At 45.1% G+C, this 18,851-nt stretch overlaps 2 protein-coding genes across 2 annotated transcripts in view; one reads left to right on the forward strand and one right to left on the reverse strand.

Annotated features, from left to right (window-relative positions):
- The window catches only part of LOC140619676 (glutathione S-transferase theta-2B-like), a 32,421-nt gene extending 17,775 nt beyond the window's left edge, over nt 1–14,646 (reverse strand). The window contains exon 1 of the mRNA XM_072803460.1: nt 14,494–14,646. Within this exon, the coding sequence (XP_072659561.1) occupies nt 14,494–14,536 (43 nt within the window). The 5' untranslated portion in view covers nt 14,537–14,646. The remainder of the gene's footprint in view (nt 1–14,493) is intronic.
- On the forward strand, nt 12,731–15,504 carry LOC140619675 (uncharacterized). The gene is made up of 2 exons (XM_072803458.1): nt 12,731–13,140; nt 13,548–15,504. The coding sequence occupies exon 2, from the start codon at nt 13,608–13,610 to the stop codon at nt 14,871–14,873; it is 1,266 nt and encodes a 421-aa protein (XP_072659559.1). The 5' UTR covers nt 12,731–13,140; nt 13,548–13,607; the 3' UTR covers nt 14,874–15,504.
- The last annotated feature ends 3,347 nt before the right edge of the window (nt 15,505–18,851 follow it).

Genomic DNA, 18,851 nt, shown 5'->3' on the forward strand with positions numbered 1-18,851 from the left:
TAGATTCTTCTCTCTGAATATTTGCTGTACTGGATTTGCCATAGTATCTCTACCAAAGTGGGTGGAGTCAGATATTTGCTTAATTATCTTCCACTGTAGTGCCTCAGGGAGTATATATATATATATATATATATATATATATATATATTATTTCATTTATACCATCCTTTGAGTCGACCTCAAATCCCTTTTGTGAGGCCCACTGAGCCTCAGAGGAAGTATAATTTGGACTTCTTTGAGGAGAGCTTCTGGAATCAGAGCTAAAGCCTGTGTAGCCAGCCCTTCATCTTTCACTGCCACTTTCACTAATGTGTCAGCAAAGTCATTTCCTTGATTTGTCATGGTTTGGTTTGTTTGGTTCCTTCCACAAGATACAACTGCCACCTCCCGAGGTATGTATGTCTCTTACAATGTTAAAATTTCCTCTTTGTGTTGTTTATAGGGGAAAAATTTGAATTTAATAGTCTTCATCTCTTCCAGATGGCTGCATGGGTATGAAATATTAAGAAGCCACATTTAGGGGCACCGAGGTGGCTCAGCTGTTGAGTGTCTGCCTTCAGCTCAGGGCATGATCCCAGGATCCGGGATTGAGTCCCACAGCAGTCTCCTTGCAGAAAGCTTGCTTGCTTCTCCCTCTACTTCTATCTCTGCCTCTGTGTGTGTGTGTGTATGTCTCATGAATAAATAAATAAAATCTTAAAAAAAAAACAAAGCCACATTTTTTTAAAAGATTTTATTAATTTACTTATGAGAGACACAGAGAGAGAGAGAGGCAGAGGGAGAAGCAGGCTCCATGCAGGGAGCCCAACGTGGGCCTCGATCCCAGGTCTCCAGGATCATGCCATGGGCTGAAGGCAGGCACCAAACCGTGGAGCCACCCAGGGATCCCCGGAAGCCACATTTAGAATCAGTATATTTTTTTCACTTTAACCGTTTACCTAATTATAGTGCTCAGATGACGCAGTCAGTTCACGGTTTTGTGCAAAGGATGGGGAGGCAAAGGTCTTGCCCCAGTTAGGCTGAGGCTGTAGGGTGACAATAGCATATTTGGCTTTTCTGGTTCCCTTGAGCATAAAGCTACTTACGTCTATAAACCATTCAGCCTCTGGATTGGGCAGAAGTTTGTCTTTAAAGTCAGACCTACCTAAATACACTTGTTCTATTTTGTCTACACAGAAGTAGATCAGAAGCTCCTTATTGCCTTCATCAGATCATCAAGTAGCCGGGTTTAAAGCTCGACATGCATTGGTATCTCAATAATCTCCCTCCTATTGGACCACTGGTGTTCTTTGGCCTCTAAAACCCCTTGCACTTGATGTGGAGTCATGACATCCAGGTGTTGTCCTAGGGTAAATTTGCTAGCTTCTCCAACTAGTGGGGCAGTTGCGAGCACTGCTCATAAGCATCTTAGCCACCCTTCCGCAACCAGGTCTGATTGGAGAAGTAGGCTGCTGGCCTAGGAACTGGCCCAAGTTTTTGAGTTAGGACTCCTAGGGCTATTCTTATCCTTTCTGACTCCTATAGAGTGAAGGGTTTTTCCAGGTTTGGGAGTCCTAAGGCAGGAGCAGTGTTCAGTTTTTCTTTTAGACCTTTGAAAGCTTGGTGGCAATCATCATCCTATTCCAGGCATTCTAAATCATTTCCTTGTAATGTTTTATAAAGGAGTTTGGCCAAAATACGAAACCCTGGAATCCAAATGTGACAAAAGCCTACCAGGCCTAAGAAAGTTCTATTTGTTGTTGTTGTTGTTGTTGTTTTGTCTAAGAAAGTTCTTGAGCAGCCTGGGTGGCTCAGTGGTTTAGTGCTGCCTTCGGCCCAGGGCGTGATCCTAGGGACCCAGGATCAAGTCCCACATTGGGCTCTCTGTGTGGACCCTGCTTCTCCCTCTGCCTGTGTCTCTGCCTCTCTCTTTGTGTCTCTCATGAATAAATAAATAAAAACTCTAAAAATTTAAAAAAAAAAAAGAAAGTCCTTAACTGCCTTTTCATTTGTGGTGTTAAAATATTCAGGGGTTGCCTGGGTGGCACAGTTGATTAAACAACCGACTCTTGGTTTTGGCTCAGGTCGTGATCAAATTCCACATCAGGCTCCCTGCTCTGCGGAGAGCCTGCTTCTCCCTCTCTCTCTATCTGCAGCTCCCCCTGCTTGCTCTCTCTCTCTCTGCCAAATAAATTAACATCTTAAAAATTTTTTTGCATTGAAAACGTTTTTCTTAATTAGAGGCTGAATGCTTTTGTGGCCCCTGGTCCTATGGAATATTACCTTTTCTTTTTTTTAAGATTTTATTTTATTTATTTATTCCAATATTATTCCAATAAAAATTCAATTTCCTTACCCGCCACATCAAGGATCACCTGAGGCTCCTGGTGTGTTATGTTGAAATGTCCAGGAAGAGCCATAGGAGAGCTCAGGCCCCTGTGGTCCTCCTTAACCTCGGCCAGCAAAGGTTTCCAGGCTGGACACCTTCCTTTGAAGTCAGGGACAATACTGTCTCCAATGGCCCTCCATCGTGCAGAATGCACCTTGATGAGGGCCCAGCCTTTTGCGAGCCAGGGGCTGTAGTCTGGCTTTGCCAGACTCTGGCCTTGCAGGCTTCTGTATTAGGTGGTCCTGGGGTGGCATGGTGCCCAATGCCATGGCTCAAAGTTGGGCATGCCATTTATTTTGGACAAACTTGTCCTCCTTCTCTGCCCTGCCCTATTACTTTTTTTTTTTTTTCTAAGATTTATTTATGTTTGAGAGAGAGAGACAGGAGAAGCAGGAGGGGCAGAGGGAAAGAGAGAATCTCAAGCAGCCTCCTCAATGAGTGAGGAGCCTCACCCCTGGATCAGGACCTGGGCCAAAGTTAGGAGTCAGAGACTTAACCAACTTGGCTACCCAGGCACCCCTGCCCAGTCTCTATTACTAAATATAGCCAAAGTCTTATCCAACAATTGTTTCATAGGAGCTTGGGGCCCACAGCTGCCTTCTGTCATTTTCTCCTGATACCTGCTGTAGATTGTAGGATAAAATGCACGGCTAACAGTGACTGCCCTTCTGGAGAATCAGGGTCTGCATTAGTGCATTAGTGGAAAGCCTCCACTAATCTACCCTGAAAGAGAGCTAGGTTTTCTTTTCTTTTTTCTATTAAGATTTTATTTATTTTATTTGAGAGACAGAGCAGGAATAGGGGGGTGGGAGAGGGAGAGGGAGAAGGACCAGCAGGTACCCCTCTAAGCAGGGAGCCTCACACAGGGCTCAGTCCCAAGACCCCAAGATTGTGACCTGAACTGAAGGCAGATGCTTAACTGACTGAGCCACCCAGGTTCCCCGAGAGAATGGTTTTCATCTTTTCCTTGAGTTACTCCCCTTCATCATAATTAATGGCTTGACTATGTATGCATTGTTTCCTTCCCTCCTCTATGGTACAGGAAATAAGACAGTAATATCTGTAGGTTTCATCAAGTCAGCACAAATGTCAAAGTCATTTCAAGGATGTAAATCTGCCGATTTAGGAGCCTGGGCCATATAAACTTCACATTGTCCTTTTAATCTGGGGTCCCCATGCAGGACCACAATGGCCAACACATAAGGTGCTTCATTCCATTTTTCTTGCCTCTTACAAGATAAATCAGGCTGTATCATAATTCAAAGAACTACTTGTGGCCAGATTTCTTGGTTCCCCAAGGTTTGGGGGCCAAACCTCATTATTTACTTTTTTTTAAAGATTTATTTATTTATTTATTTATTTATTTATTTATTTATGAATGATAGAGAGAGACAGAGAGACAGAGGCAGAGACACAGGAGGAGGGAGAAGCAGGCTCCATGCTGGGAGCCCGACGTGGGACTCCATCCCAGGACTCCAGGATCACGCCCTGGGCCAAAGGCAGGCGCTAAACTATTGAGCCACCCAGGGATCCCCTCATTATTTTTTTTAAAGGATTCATTATTTATTCACTAGAGACACACACAGAGAGAGAGAGAGAGGCAGAGACACAGACAGAGGGAGAAGCAAGCTTCCCACAAGGAGCCTGATGTGGGACTTGATCCCAGATCCTGGGATCACACCCTGAGTCAAAGGCAGACGCTCAACTGTGGAGCCACCCAGGCGTCCCCCAAACCTCATTATAATAGAATATTAGTGGTTTTTTTTTTTTGTCTCTCGACTTACCCAGCTTAAACTGTGCCCAATTATGTAGCAAACATTTTAATTTTTATTTATTTTTTTTTAATTTTATTTATTTATGATAGTCACAGAGAGAGAAAGAGAGAGAGGCAGAGACATAGGCAGAGGGAGAAGCAGGCTCCATGCACCGGGAGCCCGACATGGGATTCGATCCAGGTCTCCAGGATCGCACCCTGGGCCAAAGGCAGGCGCCAAACCGCTGCGCCACCCAGGGATCCCTGTAGCAAACATTTTAATGAGAAATCTTGGAATGCTCACTGTTGGCCCCCATGTAGGACTGAAAGCAGGGAGTCCAGTTGGGCAAAGGGATAAGATTTTAAGGAAATATTGCTTGGAACACCAGAGATTCAAGACATAGAATAGGGTCATTGGCTACAGGGGATATGACTTCCAAAAGATGTTGGAATTTGGCCAAGAAAGATTTCCTGAGACATCTTTGGTGCAAAATACTTGCTTTTGAAGCAAGGTTTCCAGGACCTTGAGGGGTTTAGCTCCTATTAGGAAAAGGTCATTTGGGATCCCTGGGTGGCGCAGTGGTTTAGCGCCTGCCTTTGGCCCAGGGCGCGATCCTGGAGATCCGGGATCGAATCCCACGTCAGGCTCCCGGTGCATGGAGCCTGCTTCTCCCTCTGCCTGTGTTTCTGCTTCTCTCTCTCTCACTGTGTGCCTATCATAAAAAAAAAAAAAAAAAAGGAAAAGGTCATTTATTACTCTCTAATAAAACCTTAGTCATGGGACCTTTTAGATGTATACTGGGTTGTCATATGCTTGGGGGATGATTGCCAACATATATTTGGGGAGGTAGAGCTAAAGGAAGTTTCCAAAGATATATTTATATGTTTAAACATTTATACGTTTAGGGACACCTGGGTGGCTCTGTGGTTAAGCGTCTGCCTTCAGCCCAGGGAATGATCCTGGAGTCCCGGGATTGAGTCTCACATCAGGCTCCCTGCATGGAGCCTGCTTCTCCCTCTGCCTGTGTCTCTGCCTCTCTCTCTCTGTGTCTCTCATGAATAAATAAATAAAATCTTAAAAAAAAAAAAAAAAAAGCCTTCTTTAGTCTTATAGATTCACCACTGCAGTCTCTGCCTGAGTACCACCTGGTGTTCTCTGTGTGAGGTGTGTCTTCACCTCATCCTTTCTCCCTCTTCGCCTGTTTTTTTTTAATTTTTTAAGATTTTATTTATTTATTCATAACGATGCAGAGAGAGAGAGAGGCAGAGACACAGGCAGAGGGAGAAGCAGGCTCCATGCAGAGAGCCTGATGTGGGACTCAATCCCGGGACTCCAGGATCATGCCCTGGGCTGCAGGCGGCGCTAAACCGCTCCGCCACTGGGGCTGCCCTCACCTGTTTTCATAAGGGCGCCAGTCACACTGGGTTGAAGCCCACCCTATTCCAGTATGACCACACCTTAACTGATTACATCTGTGATGATTCTCCTTCCAAATAAATTCACATTCAGAAGTACTGGGAGTTAGGACTTCAACATATCCTTTGGGGGGACACAATTCAATGCCTAACACACAACAAATCTCAAGCAGGATCAAAATGAATAAATCCACACATAGACATATTATATTGAGACTGTAGGGGCGCCTGGGTGGCTCAGTGGTAGAGCGCCTGCCTTCGGCTCAAGTCATGATCCCAGGGTCCTGGGATGGAGTCCCCATAGGGAGCCTCCTTCTCCCTCTGCATATGTCTCCACCTCTCTCTTTGTGTCTCTCATGAATAAATAAATAAAGTAAAAAAAAAAAAAAACCTGTAGGATACTAAGGACAAAGATTTGGAGAGAGAAGAAGAAGGGAGAAAATGTTGAGAATCAGGAAAACTAACTTCTCACAAGCACCACAGGAATCCAGAAGGGAGAGGAACCTATCTTTAAATGCTGCAAGAGGGACACCTGGCTGGCTCAGTGGGTAGAGCAGGCAACTCTTGACCTTGGGGTTGTAAAGGTTGAGCCTCACGTTTGGTGTAGAGATTATTTAAAAATAAAATCCTAAAAAAAAATAAATAAAATAAAATAAAATAAAATAAAATAAAATAAAATAAAATAAAAAATAAAAATAAAATCCTTATTAAAGGGCCTGGGTGATGCAGTCAGTCAAGCGCTTAAGCGTCTGACTTCTGGTTTCAGCTCTGGTGGTGATCTTAGGGTCTGGGGATCGAGCCCCATGTCAGTCTCCACACTCAGCACTGAGTTGGTTTGAGATTCTCTGTCTCTGCCCTTCCCCCTACTTGCACTCTCTCTCTTTTTCTCTCAAATAAAATAAGTTTTAAAATTAAAAATAAAATAAATAAAATAAAATCCTTAAAATGCTGCAGGAAAGCAACTGTCAATCTGGAATAACAGAATCTCTTAAAAATGAGGGCGAGAGGTATACCTGGGTGGCTCAGTGGTTGAGCTGTCTAGAATCAAAATCTGAGATCCAGTGCCCTTTCCCAGAACTCAACTGTGTGGTCAGAAGGTGAAGATTTCCTTATAGCTGAGGATATTTTTTAAAAAATGAAACACTCATTGTGAAACTAATTAGATTAAGAACTATTCTAAAATGTATTTTGAGGGGCTCCTGGCTGGCTCAGTCAGATGAGCATGCAACTCTTAATCTCAGGGTCATGAGTTCACGCCCCATGTGGGGTGTAAAGATTACCTATATAAATAAAAACCTTTAAAAAATAAAATAAAGTGTATTTTGAGCAGCGGCAACAATATTAATGTAAGTTTGTAACATTATGAACAAGATACTTCCTTTACTATGAAAAATACAAACACAAAAAGCAGATATTTATAAAATACATATGTATTTATGTACGTATATATTGTTGATACAAAATGAACAAAGCTCTCAGAATCTCTAAAAGAAAGAAAGAGGTTTATTTGAGCCCAAGGGAGGACAGTTGCCCAGGATACACAATCTTCACAAATAAGGGAGTGCTCCAGGGAAGAAACATTTGGTGTAAGGTTATACCAGATTTTTTACAGAAGACGTTACAAATCAGACAAAAGACATTTCAGAAAGTTATAGACTTGTTTGTCTTAAGCTTTATGTGTAAGGCTGCATGACTTCAGTCTCATGGGAATTTAAGGGGGTTTTATTCCTTAAGTCTGAAATGGGTTGGGTTTTTTTTTTTTTTTTAAGATTTATTTATGTATTTTAGAGAGAGAGAGAGCCCACAGCGGGGGATGAGGGGTAAGGAGTGGGCGGAGGAAGAGAAGCAGACTCCCTCTGAGTTGGAAGCCGGATGTGGGACTTGACCCCATGGCCGCTGAGATCATGAGATCATGACCTGAGCTGAAATCAAGAGTCAGATCCTCCACCAACTGAGCCACCCAGGTGCCCCCAAAATGTTTTGGGGTGGAGTTTTTGTTTGTTTGTTTGGTTTGGTTATTTGTCAGCAAAGCAGATGTATAAGGTACGCTCAGGACAGAAATAGAGCCCATGCTTTGAAATCTGGTCAGGTCATTCCGAACCTTGCTTCTCTGAGGCCCCAGGCATAGGGCCCACAAACATTAAAAGAACTGAGTCAGGGCAGTCCCAGTGGCGCAGCGGTTTAGCGCCGCCTGCAGCCCAGGGCGTGATCCTGGAGGCCCGGTATCGAGTCCCACGTCAGGCTCTCTGCATGGAGCTTGTTTCTCCCTCTGCCTGTGTGTGTCTGCGCCTCTCTCTCTCTCTCTCTCTCTCTCTCTCTCTCTCTGTGTCTCTATGAATAAATAAATAAAAATCTTAAAAAAAAAATTAAAAAAAAAAAAAAGGACTGAGTCAGGGCAGCCCTGGTGGCTCAGCAGTTTAGCGCCTTCAGTCCAGGGTGCGATCCTGGAGATCCGGGATCGAGTCCCATATCGGGCTCCCTGCATGAAGCCTGCTTCTCCCCCTCTCTGTCTCTGTCTGTGTGTGTGTGTGTGTCTCTATGAATAAATAAATTTTTAAAAATCTTTTTTAAAAAAAGGACTGAATCTGAGCTAAATATGTATTACTTTTTTAAAATTTTTATTTATTTATTCATGAGAAATACAGAAAGAGAGAGGCAGAGACACAGGCAGAGGGAGAAGCAGGCTCCCACAAGATCCCCATGTGGGACTCATCCTGAACCCTAGGATCATGCCCTGAGCCAAAGGCAGGTGCTCAACTGCTGAGCCACCCAAGGGTCCCAAGATTTTCTATACACTTTCAACATTGAAGGCTATAGGGAATCAATTTAGTGCCAGTAGACGTACTAACAGAACAGTAGAGCGTAGGGACGCCTGGGTGACTCAGGTCATGATCCTTGGGGTCCTAGGATCGAGTCCTGCATTGGGCTCCCTCCAGGGAACCTGCTTCTCTCTCTGCCTATGTCTCTGCCTCTCTCTCTCTGTGTCTCTCATGAATAAATAAATAAAATCTTAAAAAAAAAAAAAAGAAAAGGACAGTAGAGTGTAAACTGGGAAAAGAATGAACTATTAGATAAATGATGCTGGAACAGTCTACCCATATGCAATTCAGATAAAATTGGATCCTTATGTCATACATAAAAATTAATCTGCCATGGAGACAGGATAGTCAGAGGCAACGATATGAAGAAAGACTCAGAGTCTCACTGAATTTTAAAAAATTTTTTAAAAAGATTCTATTTATTTATTCATGAGAATACACAGAGAGGAGAAAGAGAGACAGAGAGGCAGAGACACAGGCAGAGGGAGAAGCAGGGCTCCATGCAAGGAGCCTGCTGTGGGACTCAATCCCGGGTCTCCGGGATCACGCCCTGGGCTGTAGGTGGCACTAAACCACTGAGCCACCAGGGCTGCCCTCTCACTGAATTTTAATCTGCGGGACAGGGGAACCAAGAACACTCAGAGATGGATCCCAAGGCTTTGCCTCCTCCCGATTTTATTAAGAGATCTAGCATGTTAGCTATAGAAATGATTAATTTTGGGAAACAGAAAAACATGTTTACTTCAAAGGGTAAAGGAATAGTCTATTAGTTCAAGGAGAGGGAATGGAGTTGGGCAGGGGGTGGGGGTGACTGGGTGACGGGCACTGAGAGGGGCACTTGACGGGATGAGCACTGGGTGTTATTCTATATGTTGGCAAATTGAACACCAATAAAAAATAAATTTATTTAAAAAAACAAAAACAAAAGGAGAGGGAGTGGAGGAGCTCTATCTGGAGAACAACGTGGTCAAGAATCAGTGTGCGCACCCAGGAGCTCATGTATCCCTAGTGTGCCGAGGACTAGGAGATTCAATTCTCAGATAAGTTCCACAGCTGGCTCCGCACATTAATCCAAGTGGATTAAATATCTACATGTGAAAAACTTTCAGTAGAAACTACAGAATATTTTTATGACCTTGAGGGTAGGGGCAGACTTCTTAAGTAAGACACAAAATGCCCAGGTTGCTGAGTCCTGGGATCGAATCCCGCATCCGGCTCCCTGCGGGGATCCTGCTTCTCCTTCGGCTTATTTCTCTGCCTCACTCTGTGTCCCTCATGAATAAATAAAATCTTAAAAAAAAAAAAAAGGCAACATACAGCATAGGAGAAGATATTTGCAGATGGCATATCTGATAAAGGGTTAGTATCCAAAATCTATAAAGAACCTATCAAGATAACTAAGATAACTCAACACTCAAAAAACAATCCAGTTAAGAAATGGGCAGAAGACATGAATAGACATTTTCCCAAAGAAAACATCTAGATGGCTAACAGATACAGGAAAAGATGTTCAACGTCACTCATCATCAGGTAAATGCAAATCAAAACCTGTCAGAGTGGCTAAAATTAACACAGGAAATAACAGATGTGGAGAAGAATGTGGAGAAAGGAAAACCTCTTGCACCATTCTTTGGTGGCAATGCAAACTGGCACAGCCATTCTGGAGGTCAGTATGGACAGTCCTCAAAAAGTTAAAAATAGAACTACCCAATGATCCAGCAATTGCGCTACCAGGTATTTACCCAAAGGATACAAAAATACAGATTCTGGGACGCCTGGGTGGCTCAGAGGTTGAGCGTCTGCCTTTGGCTCAGGGTATGATTCTGGAGTCGCAGGATCGAGTCCCGCATGGGGCTTCCTGCATGGAGCCGGCTTCTCCCTCTGCCTGTGTCTCTGCCTCTGTCTCTGTGTCTCTCATAAATAAATAAAATCTTAAAAAGAAATACAGATTCAAAAGGATACATGTACCCCAATGCTTATAGCAGCATTATCAACAGTAGTGAAACTATGGAAAAAGTCCAACTGTCTCCACAGACTGATGAATGGATAAAGAAGATACGAGGGATAGATAGATAGATAGATATCAGATATATATATATATATATATATATCTCCAAGTTGGGTGTAGAGATTACTTAATAAAATCTGTAATAAATAAAATTTATTTATTTATTTAAAAAATAAATTTTTTTTTAAGTAATCTGTACACCCAACACAGGGCTCAAACTCACAACCCCAATGTTCAAGAGTCGCACTCTCCCAACTGAGCCAGCCAGGTGCCCCCCCGAAAAATTTTAAAAAACATATAAAAATTTCTGCCAATTGAAACCAGGGATACAAGCCCTCAGCAGGCCCCACAATTAGATATATGGCTCCTAGCTACCTTTGATCAGAGTTAAGTAGCCCTTAGTTACAGTTTAAAGAAACCTGTAAAGTTGCCTCAGGAAATAACATAAAGTTGCCTCTCAGAAATGTGTGGGATGCTCTTCTACCTGAGGTGACAAACGTAACGCACCGCGTGTGCAAAAAATAGTAATTGTTTGCAGCTTAGTAATAGTCACAGGATGTGGAACTTCTGCTTTTGTACTCTAAATATGACTGACGCAATCTGGCAAGAATGTTTCCAGTCCCAGGCTCCTGAACCTGAGGACCACCTCACCACAGTTACACCAAAACCAGACGAGGTGACGCCAGGAGTGACAAAACAATTAAGGAAAGAAATATTACAGCTGCCCTAATCCCTAACTGAATGACCTCAAGATCCTTATTGTGAATTTTCACCCTTTTATTTTTTTTTTTAAGGATTTTATTTCTTTATTCATGAGAGACACAGAGAGGCAGAGACATAGGCAGAGGGAGAAGCAGGCTCCCCAAGGAGCCTGATGGGAGACTCGATCCCAGGACCCCGGGATCATGCCCTGAGCGGAAGGCAGACGCTCAACCACTGAGCCACCCAGGCGTCCCAATTTTTGCCCTTTTAAAGCCCCCACTCGGCTGCACCTGGCTGGCTCAGTCAGTAGAGCAGGCAACTCTTGATCTCAAGGGGGTGAGTTCTGGGCTGCACCCTGAGCATGGTGCCCATTTTAAAATAAATACTTAAAAAAAATAAAAATAAATACTTAAAAAAAAAAGAAAGAAAGAAAAGGAAAGAGAACCCTCTGCTTGTAAAACCTCAGGGAGTTGGGGGTCTTTAGAGCCTTAGCTCCCTGTTCTCCGGGTTAGCAATAATCCAATAAACAGCTTTTTTAATTCGTTTCTTGCAAACACTCGGTGGGGCCCTTGCTGGCTTTGGTGCTCGTTGGGTGGATGAACTCTCCTTCCGTTAGGTTATGCAGTCACTAAGAAAAAAAAGCACGACTCGATAGAAAAATGGACTAAAGATATGAATAGGCAGTTCACAGATGGTGACAACCAAGTGGCAAAAACACACAAAAGGAACCCAAAACTGGGGTGCCTGGGTGGCTCAGCTGGTTAAGTGTCTGCCTTCGGCTCAGGTCATGATCCCAGGGTCCTGGGATCAAGCCTCACATCAGGCTCCTTGCTCAGTGCAGAGTCTGCTTCTCCCTCTCCCTCTGTTGTTCGCCCTGCTTGTGCTCTCTGGCTCTTTCTCCTTCTCTCTCAAATAAATAAATAAAATCTTAAAAAAAAAAGAACCCAAAACTTATTAAACATAGAAAATGAAAATTAAAGTTATAATCAATTATTAATATCACTCCACACCACACCCGTTAGGTTAGTATATTTAAGATATGTTCAGGGTCTTGTGATAGCAAGAGCTTTGAAATATTCTAAATGCTCATGAGCAAGAAATGAGAACATGGTGCAGAGTGAAAATGAGCAGATTTGAAGCTGTGCCCCTTGAGGTTAATGAGGTTGAGATTAATGGCAAATTTCTTTTTGACAATGATTTTTCATTTATTTATTTTTTTATTATTTTTTTTAATTGGAGTTCGATTTCCCAACATATAGCCTAACACCCAGTGCTCATCCCGTCAAGGGTAACGGCAAATTTCAATTTGATTTGATTTTTAAGTAACCTCCACATCCAACGTGGGGCTAGAACGCAAAACCCTGAGATCAAGGGTCATCTGCGGTGCCAGCTGAGCCAGCCAGGCTGCCCTGAGACTAGTAGAAAACTTAAAGCTTGTTTTTCAGAGACCTGCTTCTCTCTGGTCAGCCTGTGAGCAAGCAAGGCCCTGCAGTCTTCACCCGGCCTGAGAACTCATTCAGTTACACCTGCTCTCAGAAGATGCCCACCGCCCTCTCCTTGACCTATAGGTGACCATCCGGTGTCAGAGGCCTCATTTGGCCTCATTCTAATGTCAAGTCTCCACCCCAAGGTGGTGTCATCTAGGTTGGCTCAATGGGCAGCTCCCTCCTTCCTCATGAAGTCACACATTCCCCCGCCCTTTTCATTAATATATGTGTGACTCCAACCCCCGTGATTATAGAACCGTGTTCTCAACTCAGGCGCGGAGACAGATTTTTGAACCAGCCTCCTGTCCCCTCGCTTGGCTGCATTGCAACAAAGCTTTTTCTCTGCAAAAGCCTGGTGCTACGGTGTCTGGCTTTCCGTTGCACGCCAGCAAATAAGCTCTTTCCGGCTCAGTAACGAATTTGGCGACGGCAAAGGGGCTCTAAATCCAACTGGACACCGTTGCCGGTGGCTCTTTTGCCCCGTGTGGGGGACTGGGTTCCGAACTCTCTCTGCACGGGCGGAATCAACCTTCGGTGCTTTCTTTGGGGCAGAGAAACTTGTTTGGGGTTCGGAAGACATCCTTTGGGTGAGTAATCATGGCACAGATGACTTACTGCTGGTAATTGGGTTCCGACCTCAGCGGAAAGGGCTTGGGTGGGGAATTTCCCTTTGGGGGAAAGGAAAACAGGGCTTACACTCCTAGAGGTTCTCTTGGCTCTTTGGATTTCTTGGGAAACTTGTCTGTGCAAGAGTGACTCTGTGTGACCCGCTGAGAATTACTGCAAATACCAAGCTAGAATGGGAAATGAGCATTCCATCCCAAAGTGTAGCCCCTTGGGCTGCGTCCTTCGGGACTGGGCAGTGCTCACCAATAAACGCATGACAAAGAAAAAGATGATATCTTTCTGTAATACTGCCTGGCCACAATATTCCCTGGATTCGGGAGAACGGTGGCCCAAGAATGGTTCCTTAAATTACAATACTATCTTGCAGTTGGATTTATTTTGCAAAAAGGAAGAAAAACGGCTGGAGATCGAATATGTACAAGCGTTTATGTTATTATACCAGCGTAAGGATATTCAGAGAAAATGTAATATTTCGGCGCAAGGGGAGAGTCCCCAGAATGAGGCCATTTCACCCGGGTCTGATGATAAGACAGAGGATTCCTTGTCCACCCGGTTAAACACCGCTACTCCCCCTCCGTCTCCACTGGGAGGTGCCAGGGCCGCCGTCCCGCCACGGTCGGCACCTCGGGCCCCCACTCCGTCCACTTCCCCTCCGGATCCCGCAGGCCGGCTAGTGGTCTCTCCCTCTCAGACCTGCCAGGTGACCCCGCGGGACGAGGGGGGCACCCAGCCTCAGGCAGGGAGATTCCCCGGCATACAGTGGCCGATCGGCGGAGTTTACGGGACCCGGCAGCTGCCCGGTGTCATCTTTGTCCGCCCCCCGTTATCCACCTCCGACCTGCTTAGTTGGAAAGTCCACATGCCGACGTACCGAGATGACCCCATTAAAATGGAGAGTCTTTTTGCCTCTATTTTTGCTCTCCATCATCCCACTTGGGCAGATATTCAAATCCTCCTAAATGTCTTCCTCACGTCCGAGGAACGCAGCGTGGTCCTAAAACAGGCTCGCGCCGAAGCTGAGAAGATGCGCCAGCAGGTTCCTAACAGCCCGGTGCGCGCGCTCGCAGACGTGGCCGTACCCGCCGCCGACCCGAGGTGGAGCCCTGCTGACCGCGGGGACAGGGACCAGCTGGAGCATTACCGCCGCTGCATCCTTCGGGGCCTGAGGAACGGAGTCCCGAAACACAGAAGCTTCGATAAAGTTCTGCAGGTCAGACAGAGGCCTGACGAGGACCCCTTTGACTACTTGGAACGGTTGTTTAAGGCCTATCGGCAGGGCGCGAACATAGACCCGCAGGCTCCAGAGCACCTACCCTTGGTGAACGCCAGCTTCGTGAGGCAAGCTGCCCCTGACATTCAAAGGAAATTGCAAAGGCTGCGCGGGGCTTTAGGAATGCCCACCCTGCACCTGGCGGAGCTTGCTTCCGAGGTTTTCCGAAACCGAGACAAGGTCCGGGAGAAGGAGGCGCGGCGCAGGATGCGGCAGCAGGCAGCCTTGCTGGCCGACGCGGTGAGGCAGGCGCGGCCCGCACCTCACCAGGCTCCGCCCCAGCCCGGGGCCCATCCCCAGGGAAGACACCCGAGGCCCTCAAACTCCAGATCCAGAGGCCACCCCAATGTAGGGCCACACCAATGTGCCTATTGTAAACGACAGGGACACTGGAAAAAGGAGTGCCCCTCTCTGAATAAGTAATGTGAAGGTGACTCGGCCAAACTTCCAGATGCCCCACGCCTCTTCCCTCCCCCATCATGCCCGCAAGAACTATCCAGAATTAGGGGGCCCAGGGACTCCTAACAGCCCTACGGCCTTCATTGAAATTTCCCACGTGGAACCCTGGGTCATCTTATTGGTGAAAAAGACCCTGAACAGGGACGCCTGGGTGGCTTAGTGGTTGAATGCCTTCGGCTCAGGGCATGATCCTGAGATCCAGGATAGTGTCCCACTTTGGGTTCCTTGTAGGAAGCCTGCTTCTCCCTCTGCCTGTGTCTCTGCCTCTCTCTCTCTCTCTCTCTGTCTCTCATTAATAAATTTTAAAAAATCTTAAAAATTTAATCAATTAAAAAAAAAGACACTGAACAGATTTCTTGGTAGACACTGGTGCTACCTACTAAGTACTGAATACCAGGAGCGCCTGGGTAGCTCAGTTGGTTACTGTCTGCCTTCCGCTGAGGTCATGATCTCAAGGTTCAGGGGTTTCCCCCTCTTTTGTGGATCTTTCTGCCCCAGCGGGGAGTCTACTTCTCCCTCTCCCTCTGCCCCTTCCCCCTCCCCTTCCGCTTGTGCTTGCGCTCTCTCTCAAATAAATAAAATCCTAAGTACTGAATATCAAAATGACTAGGTTGATGTCAGAAAATATGATGGTGACAGGCGTCTCAGGAGAATCGCTACAAAAAGCCTTTTCTCCAAACCCTTGAATGTCAAAAGGGGAAACCTCAAGCATAGTTTTCTCTATATGCCTGAATGTTCAACACCACTACTGGATACTGTTTGTTTTCAGATCCCACTGAAAACAAATCCACTAGCCGCCTGCAGAGGCCCTTGGACTGACACAAGGGAAGGTCACTGCTAGGATTCTGGCCTATGAACAAGCAAGGCCTTTTTAGGGTCCAAGGACAGGCTGCCCCCAAATATGCTACTTTGTCAAATTGAGTATTTTAAATAAAGGTTACATAAGAAGGACTCCCAGACCCTCCTCTGTTCCCCTGGAAATAAATCTTCCATGTGAAAAGTGCTTGTACTAAGAGGTAAAAAGAAGGGGCAGCCCGGGTGGCTCAGCGGTTTAGCACCTGCCTTCAGCCCAGGGCCTGATCCTGGAGACTGGGGATCAAGTCCCATGTCGGGCTCCCTCCATGGAGCCTACTTCTCCCTCTGCCTGTGTCTCTCATGAATAAATAAATAAATAAATAAATAAATAAATAAATAAATAAATAAATAAAATCTTTAAAAAAAGAGGTAGGACATTTTTATCACCAGAGATAGAGATTTATTTATTTATTAGGGAGAGACCTCCCTAGAGAGAGCACAAGCAGGGGGAGACAGAGGCAGTGGCAGAGATGAGAGGGAGAAGCAGGCTCCCCACTGAGCAGGCTGGATCCCGGGATCATGATCTGAACCAAATCGAAGCCCAGTGCTTAACCAGTGCTTAACCGATTGAGCCATCCAGGTGCCCAAGATAGAGACATTAAAGCCAAGAAAGCTATAAAAATAAATCTTAGTACCTTGTGCTAACCTACTACCTCAGCACAAATTCAGCTTAGAATTCTTTACCAATTGGGGGTCCCTGGTGGCTCAGCAGCTCAGGACCTGCTTTTGGTCCAGAGCATGATCCTGGAGACCCGGGATCGAGTTCGGCGTCGGGCTCCCTGCATTGAGTCTGCCCGTGTCCCTAGGTCTCTCATGAATAAATAAATAAAATCTTAAAAAAGAAAAAGAATTATTTGCTAATTAGAGCCCCCAAACACCTCTTTTTTCCTTGTCCTGTAAATTCCTCACAAATGTATTGTCTCGTTGCCTAAAACGTACAAAAACTGCCTGCCTAGGTCATTTTTTTGAGTCTTGATTTTATTATTGGGCTTTGTGGGCACATAACAAAGATTTGGGTTTTTTTTTCTTCTGTTAACTTGTCTCCTGTAAATTGAATTCGTAGTCCAGCCAGGAACACCCTGAAGGTAGAGGAAGAATTTTTCCTTCCAGGTAGTTGGCATAACTACCTTAGTGGGCAAGATCTTTTCATTTGTGGGGGCAACTGCTTGCCCCAGACACTGCCCCCACCGAGCTCCTGGGGCATCTGACAATACAGCTGGCAGCAGGTAAGATCAGCCTTCTGGAATCTGTCTGCAGGTAAGTTGGGTTTTTTGTTGTTGTTGTTGTTGTTGTTGTTGTTGTTGTTGTTTTTTACCATGTCAGCCTTCTGGAATCTCTGTCTGCAGATTCCAGACTTCTGGGAATCTCTGTCTGAGTCTCAGAATGGTGAGAATCTTTTTTACTCTCTAAATTCAGATTAGCAGGAGAAAATATTGTGGACCTGGCTCCTTGGGCTTAGCAACTCTTAGGACAAATTTGGCAGCACACTCTTTGGTTGCTGATCCATTTTTGTCCCAGAGATTGTCTTTGTTGGTCTGTGTCTTCTGTGCCCTGTGTTCAAAAAAAGGAATTACCAAGGGCAGGCACACCCTAGAAGCCTGATTTTTCCAGCTTGCCTCACAGACTGATCAGTTCACAGTTCTCAACAGACCAGTCTGTTGGAGCAAACTTTGCTGAGAGTTCCCTATATAAAAACCAGATGAAGTTTTTCCTTTTGTCTTGTTTTGTGTTCTAAGAGCTTGGCTTTGTGACCAATGAGAACATTGTCTCTGGTCTCCATCATCCGGAGGGTGCACTTACTGGGGTTCACCTTGGTGCCCAAATAGGCTAGGGATCCTAGACACTCAGTTACAAAAAGCACCTTCAAAAAAAAAAAAAAAGCACCCTCAGTTGAGCAGCTGCCTTCATTCACCTCAAGTCATGATCCCAGAGTCCTGGGATCTAGCCCTGTGTCCCCGCGTCAGGGTCCCTGTTCAGTGGGGAGTCTGCTTCTCCCTCTCCTCTCCTGTTTGTGCTCTCTCTGTCACATAAGCAAAATCTTTCAAAACAAAAGGAAAAGCACACTCTGTCCCTCTGTGTCACCTCTCAGGAGAGTTTATCATAAGGAATCTGAGCCCATAGGGGGCACTTATCACCTCAACCTTTGTTGCAGGTTAGTGCTGACAAAATCCCATTCCCCTACTGCCCAGTGTCACAGATTAGTGGGTCTGTGACTGGAGGCATCTCAGATTTGTGGGAGACCAGAGACACAGTGTTCACCACATCATGCTTACCACTTATGAAACCAAGGTCTAAGAAAAGACTATTTTGTGGGAATAAACTTTTAGGTCAGGAGGACTTTATCATCTGTGCCTTCTCTGAATGCCACTTACATTTTTGGTTAAGCCATTAAAAAGCTTATTGGTTTGAGTCACTACTAAAATTAATAAGATCCTCTCCACCAATGATCAGATGACAGATCCTTTAAATTGGCTATATTTAAATAAGTAAATAAATATTCTTTATCGAGAGCTCTGAATTGTCTTATTAGAATAACCACTAACCTTAGGTGATGTGATATGGTGTGATGTGATGTGATGTGATGTGATGTAATGTGACGTGATGTGATGTGACGTGATGTGATGTGACGTGATGTGATGTTTGGGGTCCAGGAGTGAAGAGTCAAGAAAGGATTCTTGAGACGTCTTCAGTGCAGAAAAAAGATGGTTTTATTAAAGCATGGGGAAAGGACCCGTGGACAGAAAGAACTGCACTAGGGTTGTGAGGAGTGGCTGATTATGTACTTCTAAGTTGGGAGGGGGTTAGGGATAGCATAAGTCTCTAAGGAATTTGGGAACAAAATTTTGCAGGACCTTGAGAGGCTAGCTGCTGTTATAAGATCATTGACTACTGTCTAGTAAACCCTTGGTCATGAGACCCCTCACATGTGTATCAGTGGGCCATGTGCTTGGAGGATGATTGCCAACAGGGATCTTGGGGAAGTTTCCAAAGGGTTTTTTATATGGTAAAGTCTACAGGATCCTAGAGGTCAGGCTAATGTCAAGCTAAGGTTGCCTTTTGCCTTTAGCAAGGTATTAATGATGAAGT

Source organism: Canis lupus, chromosome 27 (genome assembly GCF_048164855.1).
Source record: "Canis lupus baileyi chromosome 27, mCanLup2.hap1, whole genome shotgun sequence".
In the NCBI taxonomy this organism is placed as follows: Eukaryota; Metazoa; Chordata; class Mammalia; order Carnivora; family Canidae; genus Canis; species Canis lupus.

Bases quoted from the DNA above. Each gene is read 5' to 3' on its own strand.
- LOC140619675 (XM_072803458.1), top strand. From the start codon at position 13,608: ATGTTATTATACCAGCGTAAGGATATTCAGAGAAAATGTAATATTTCG.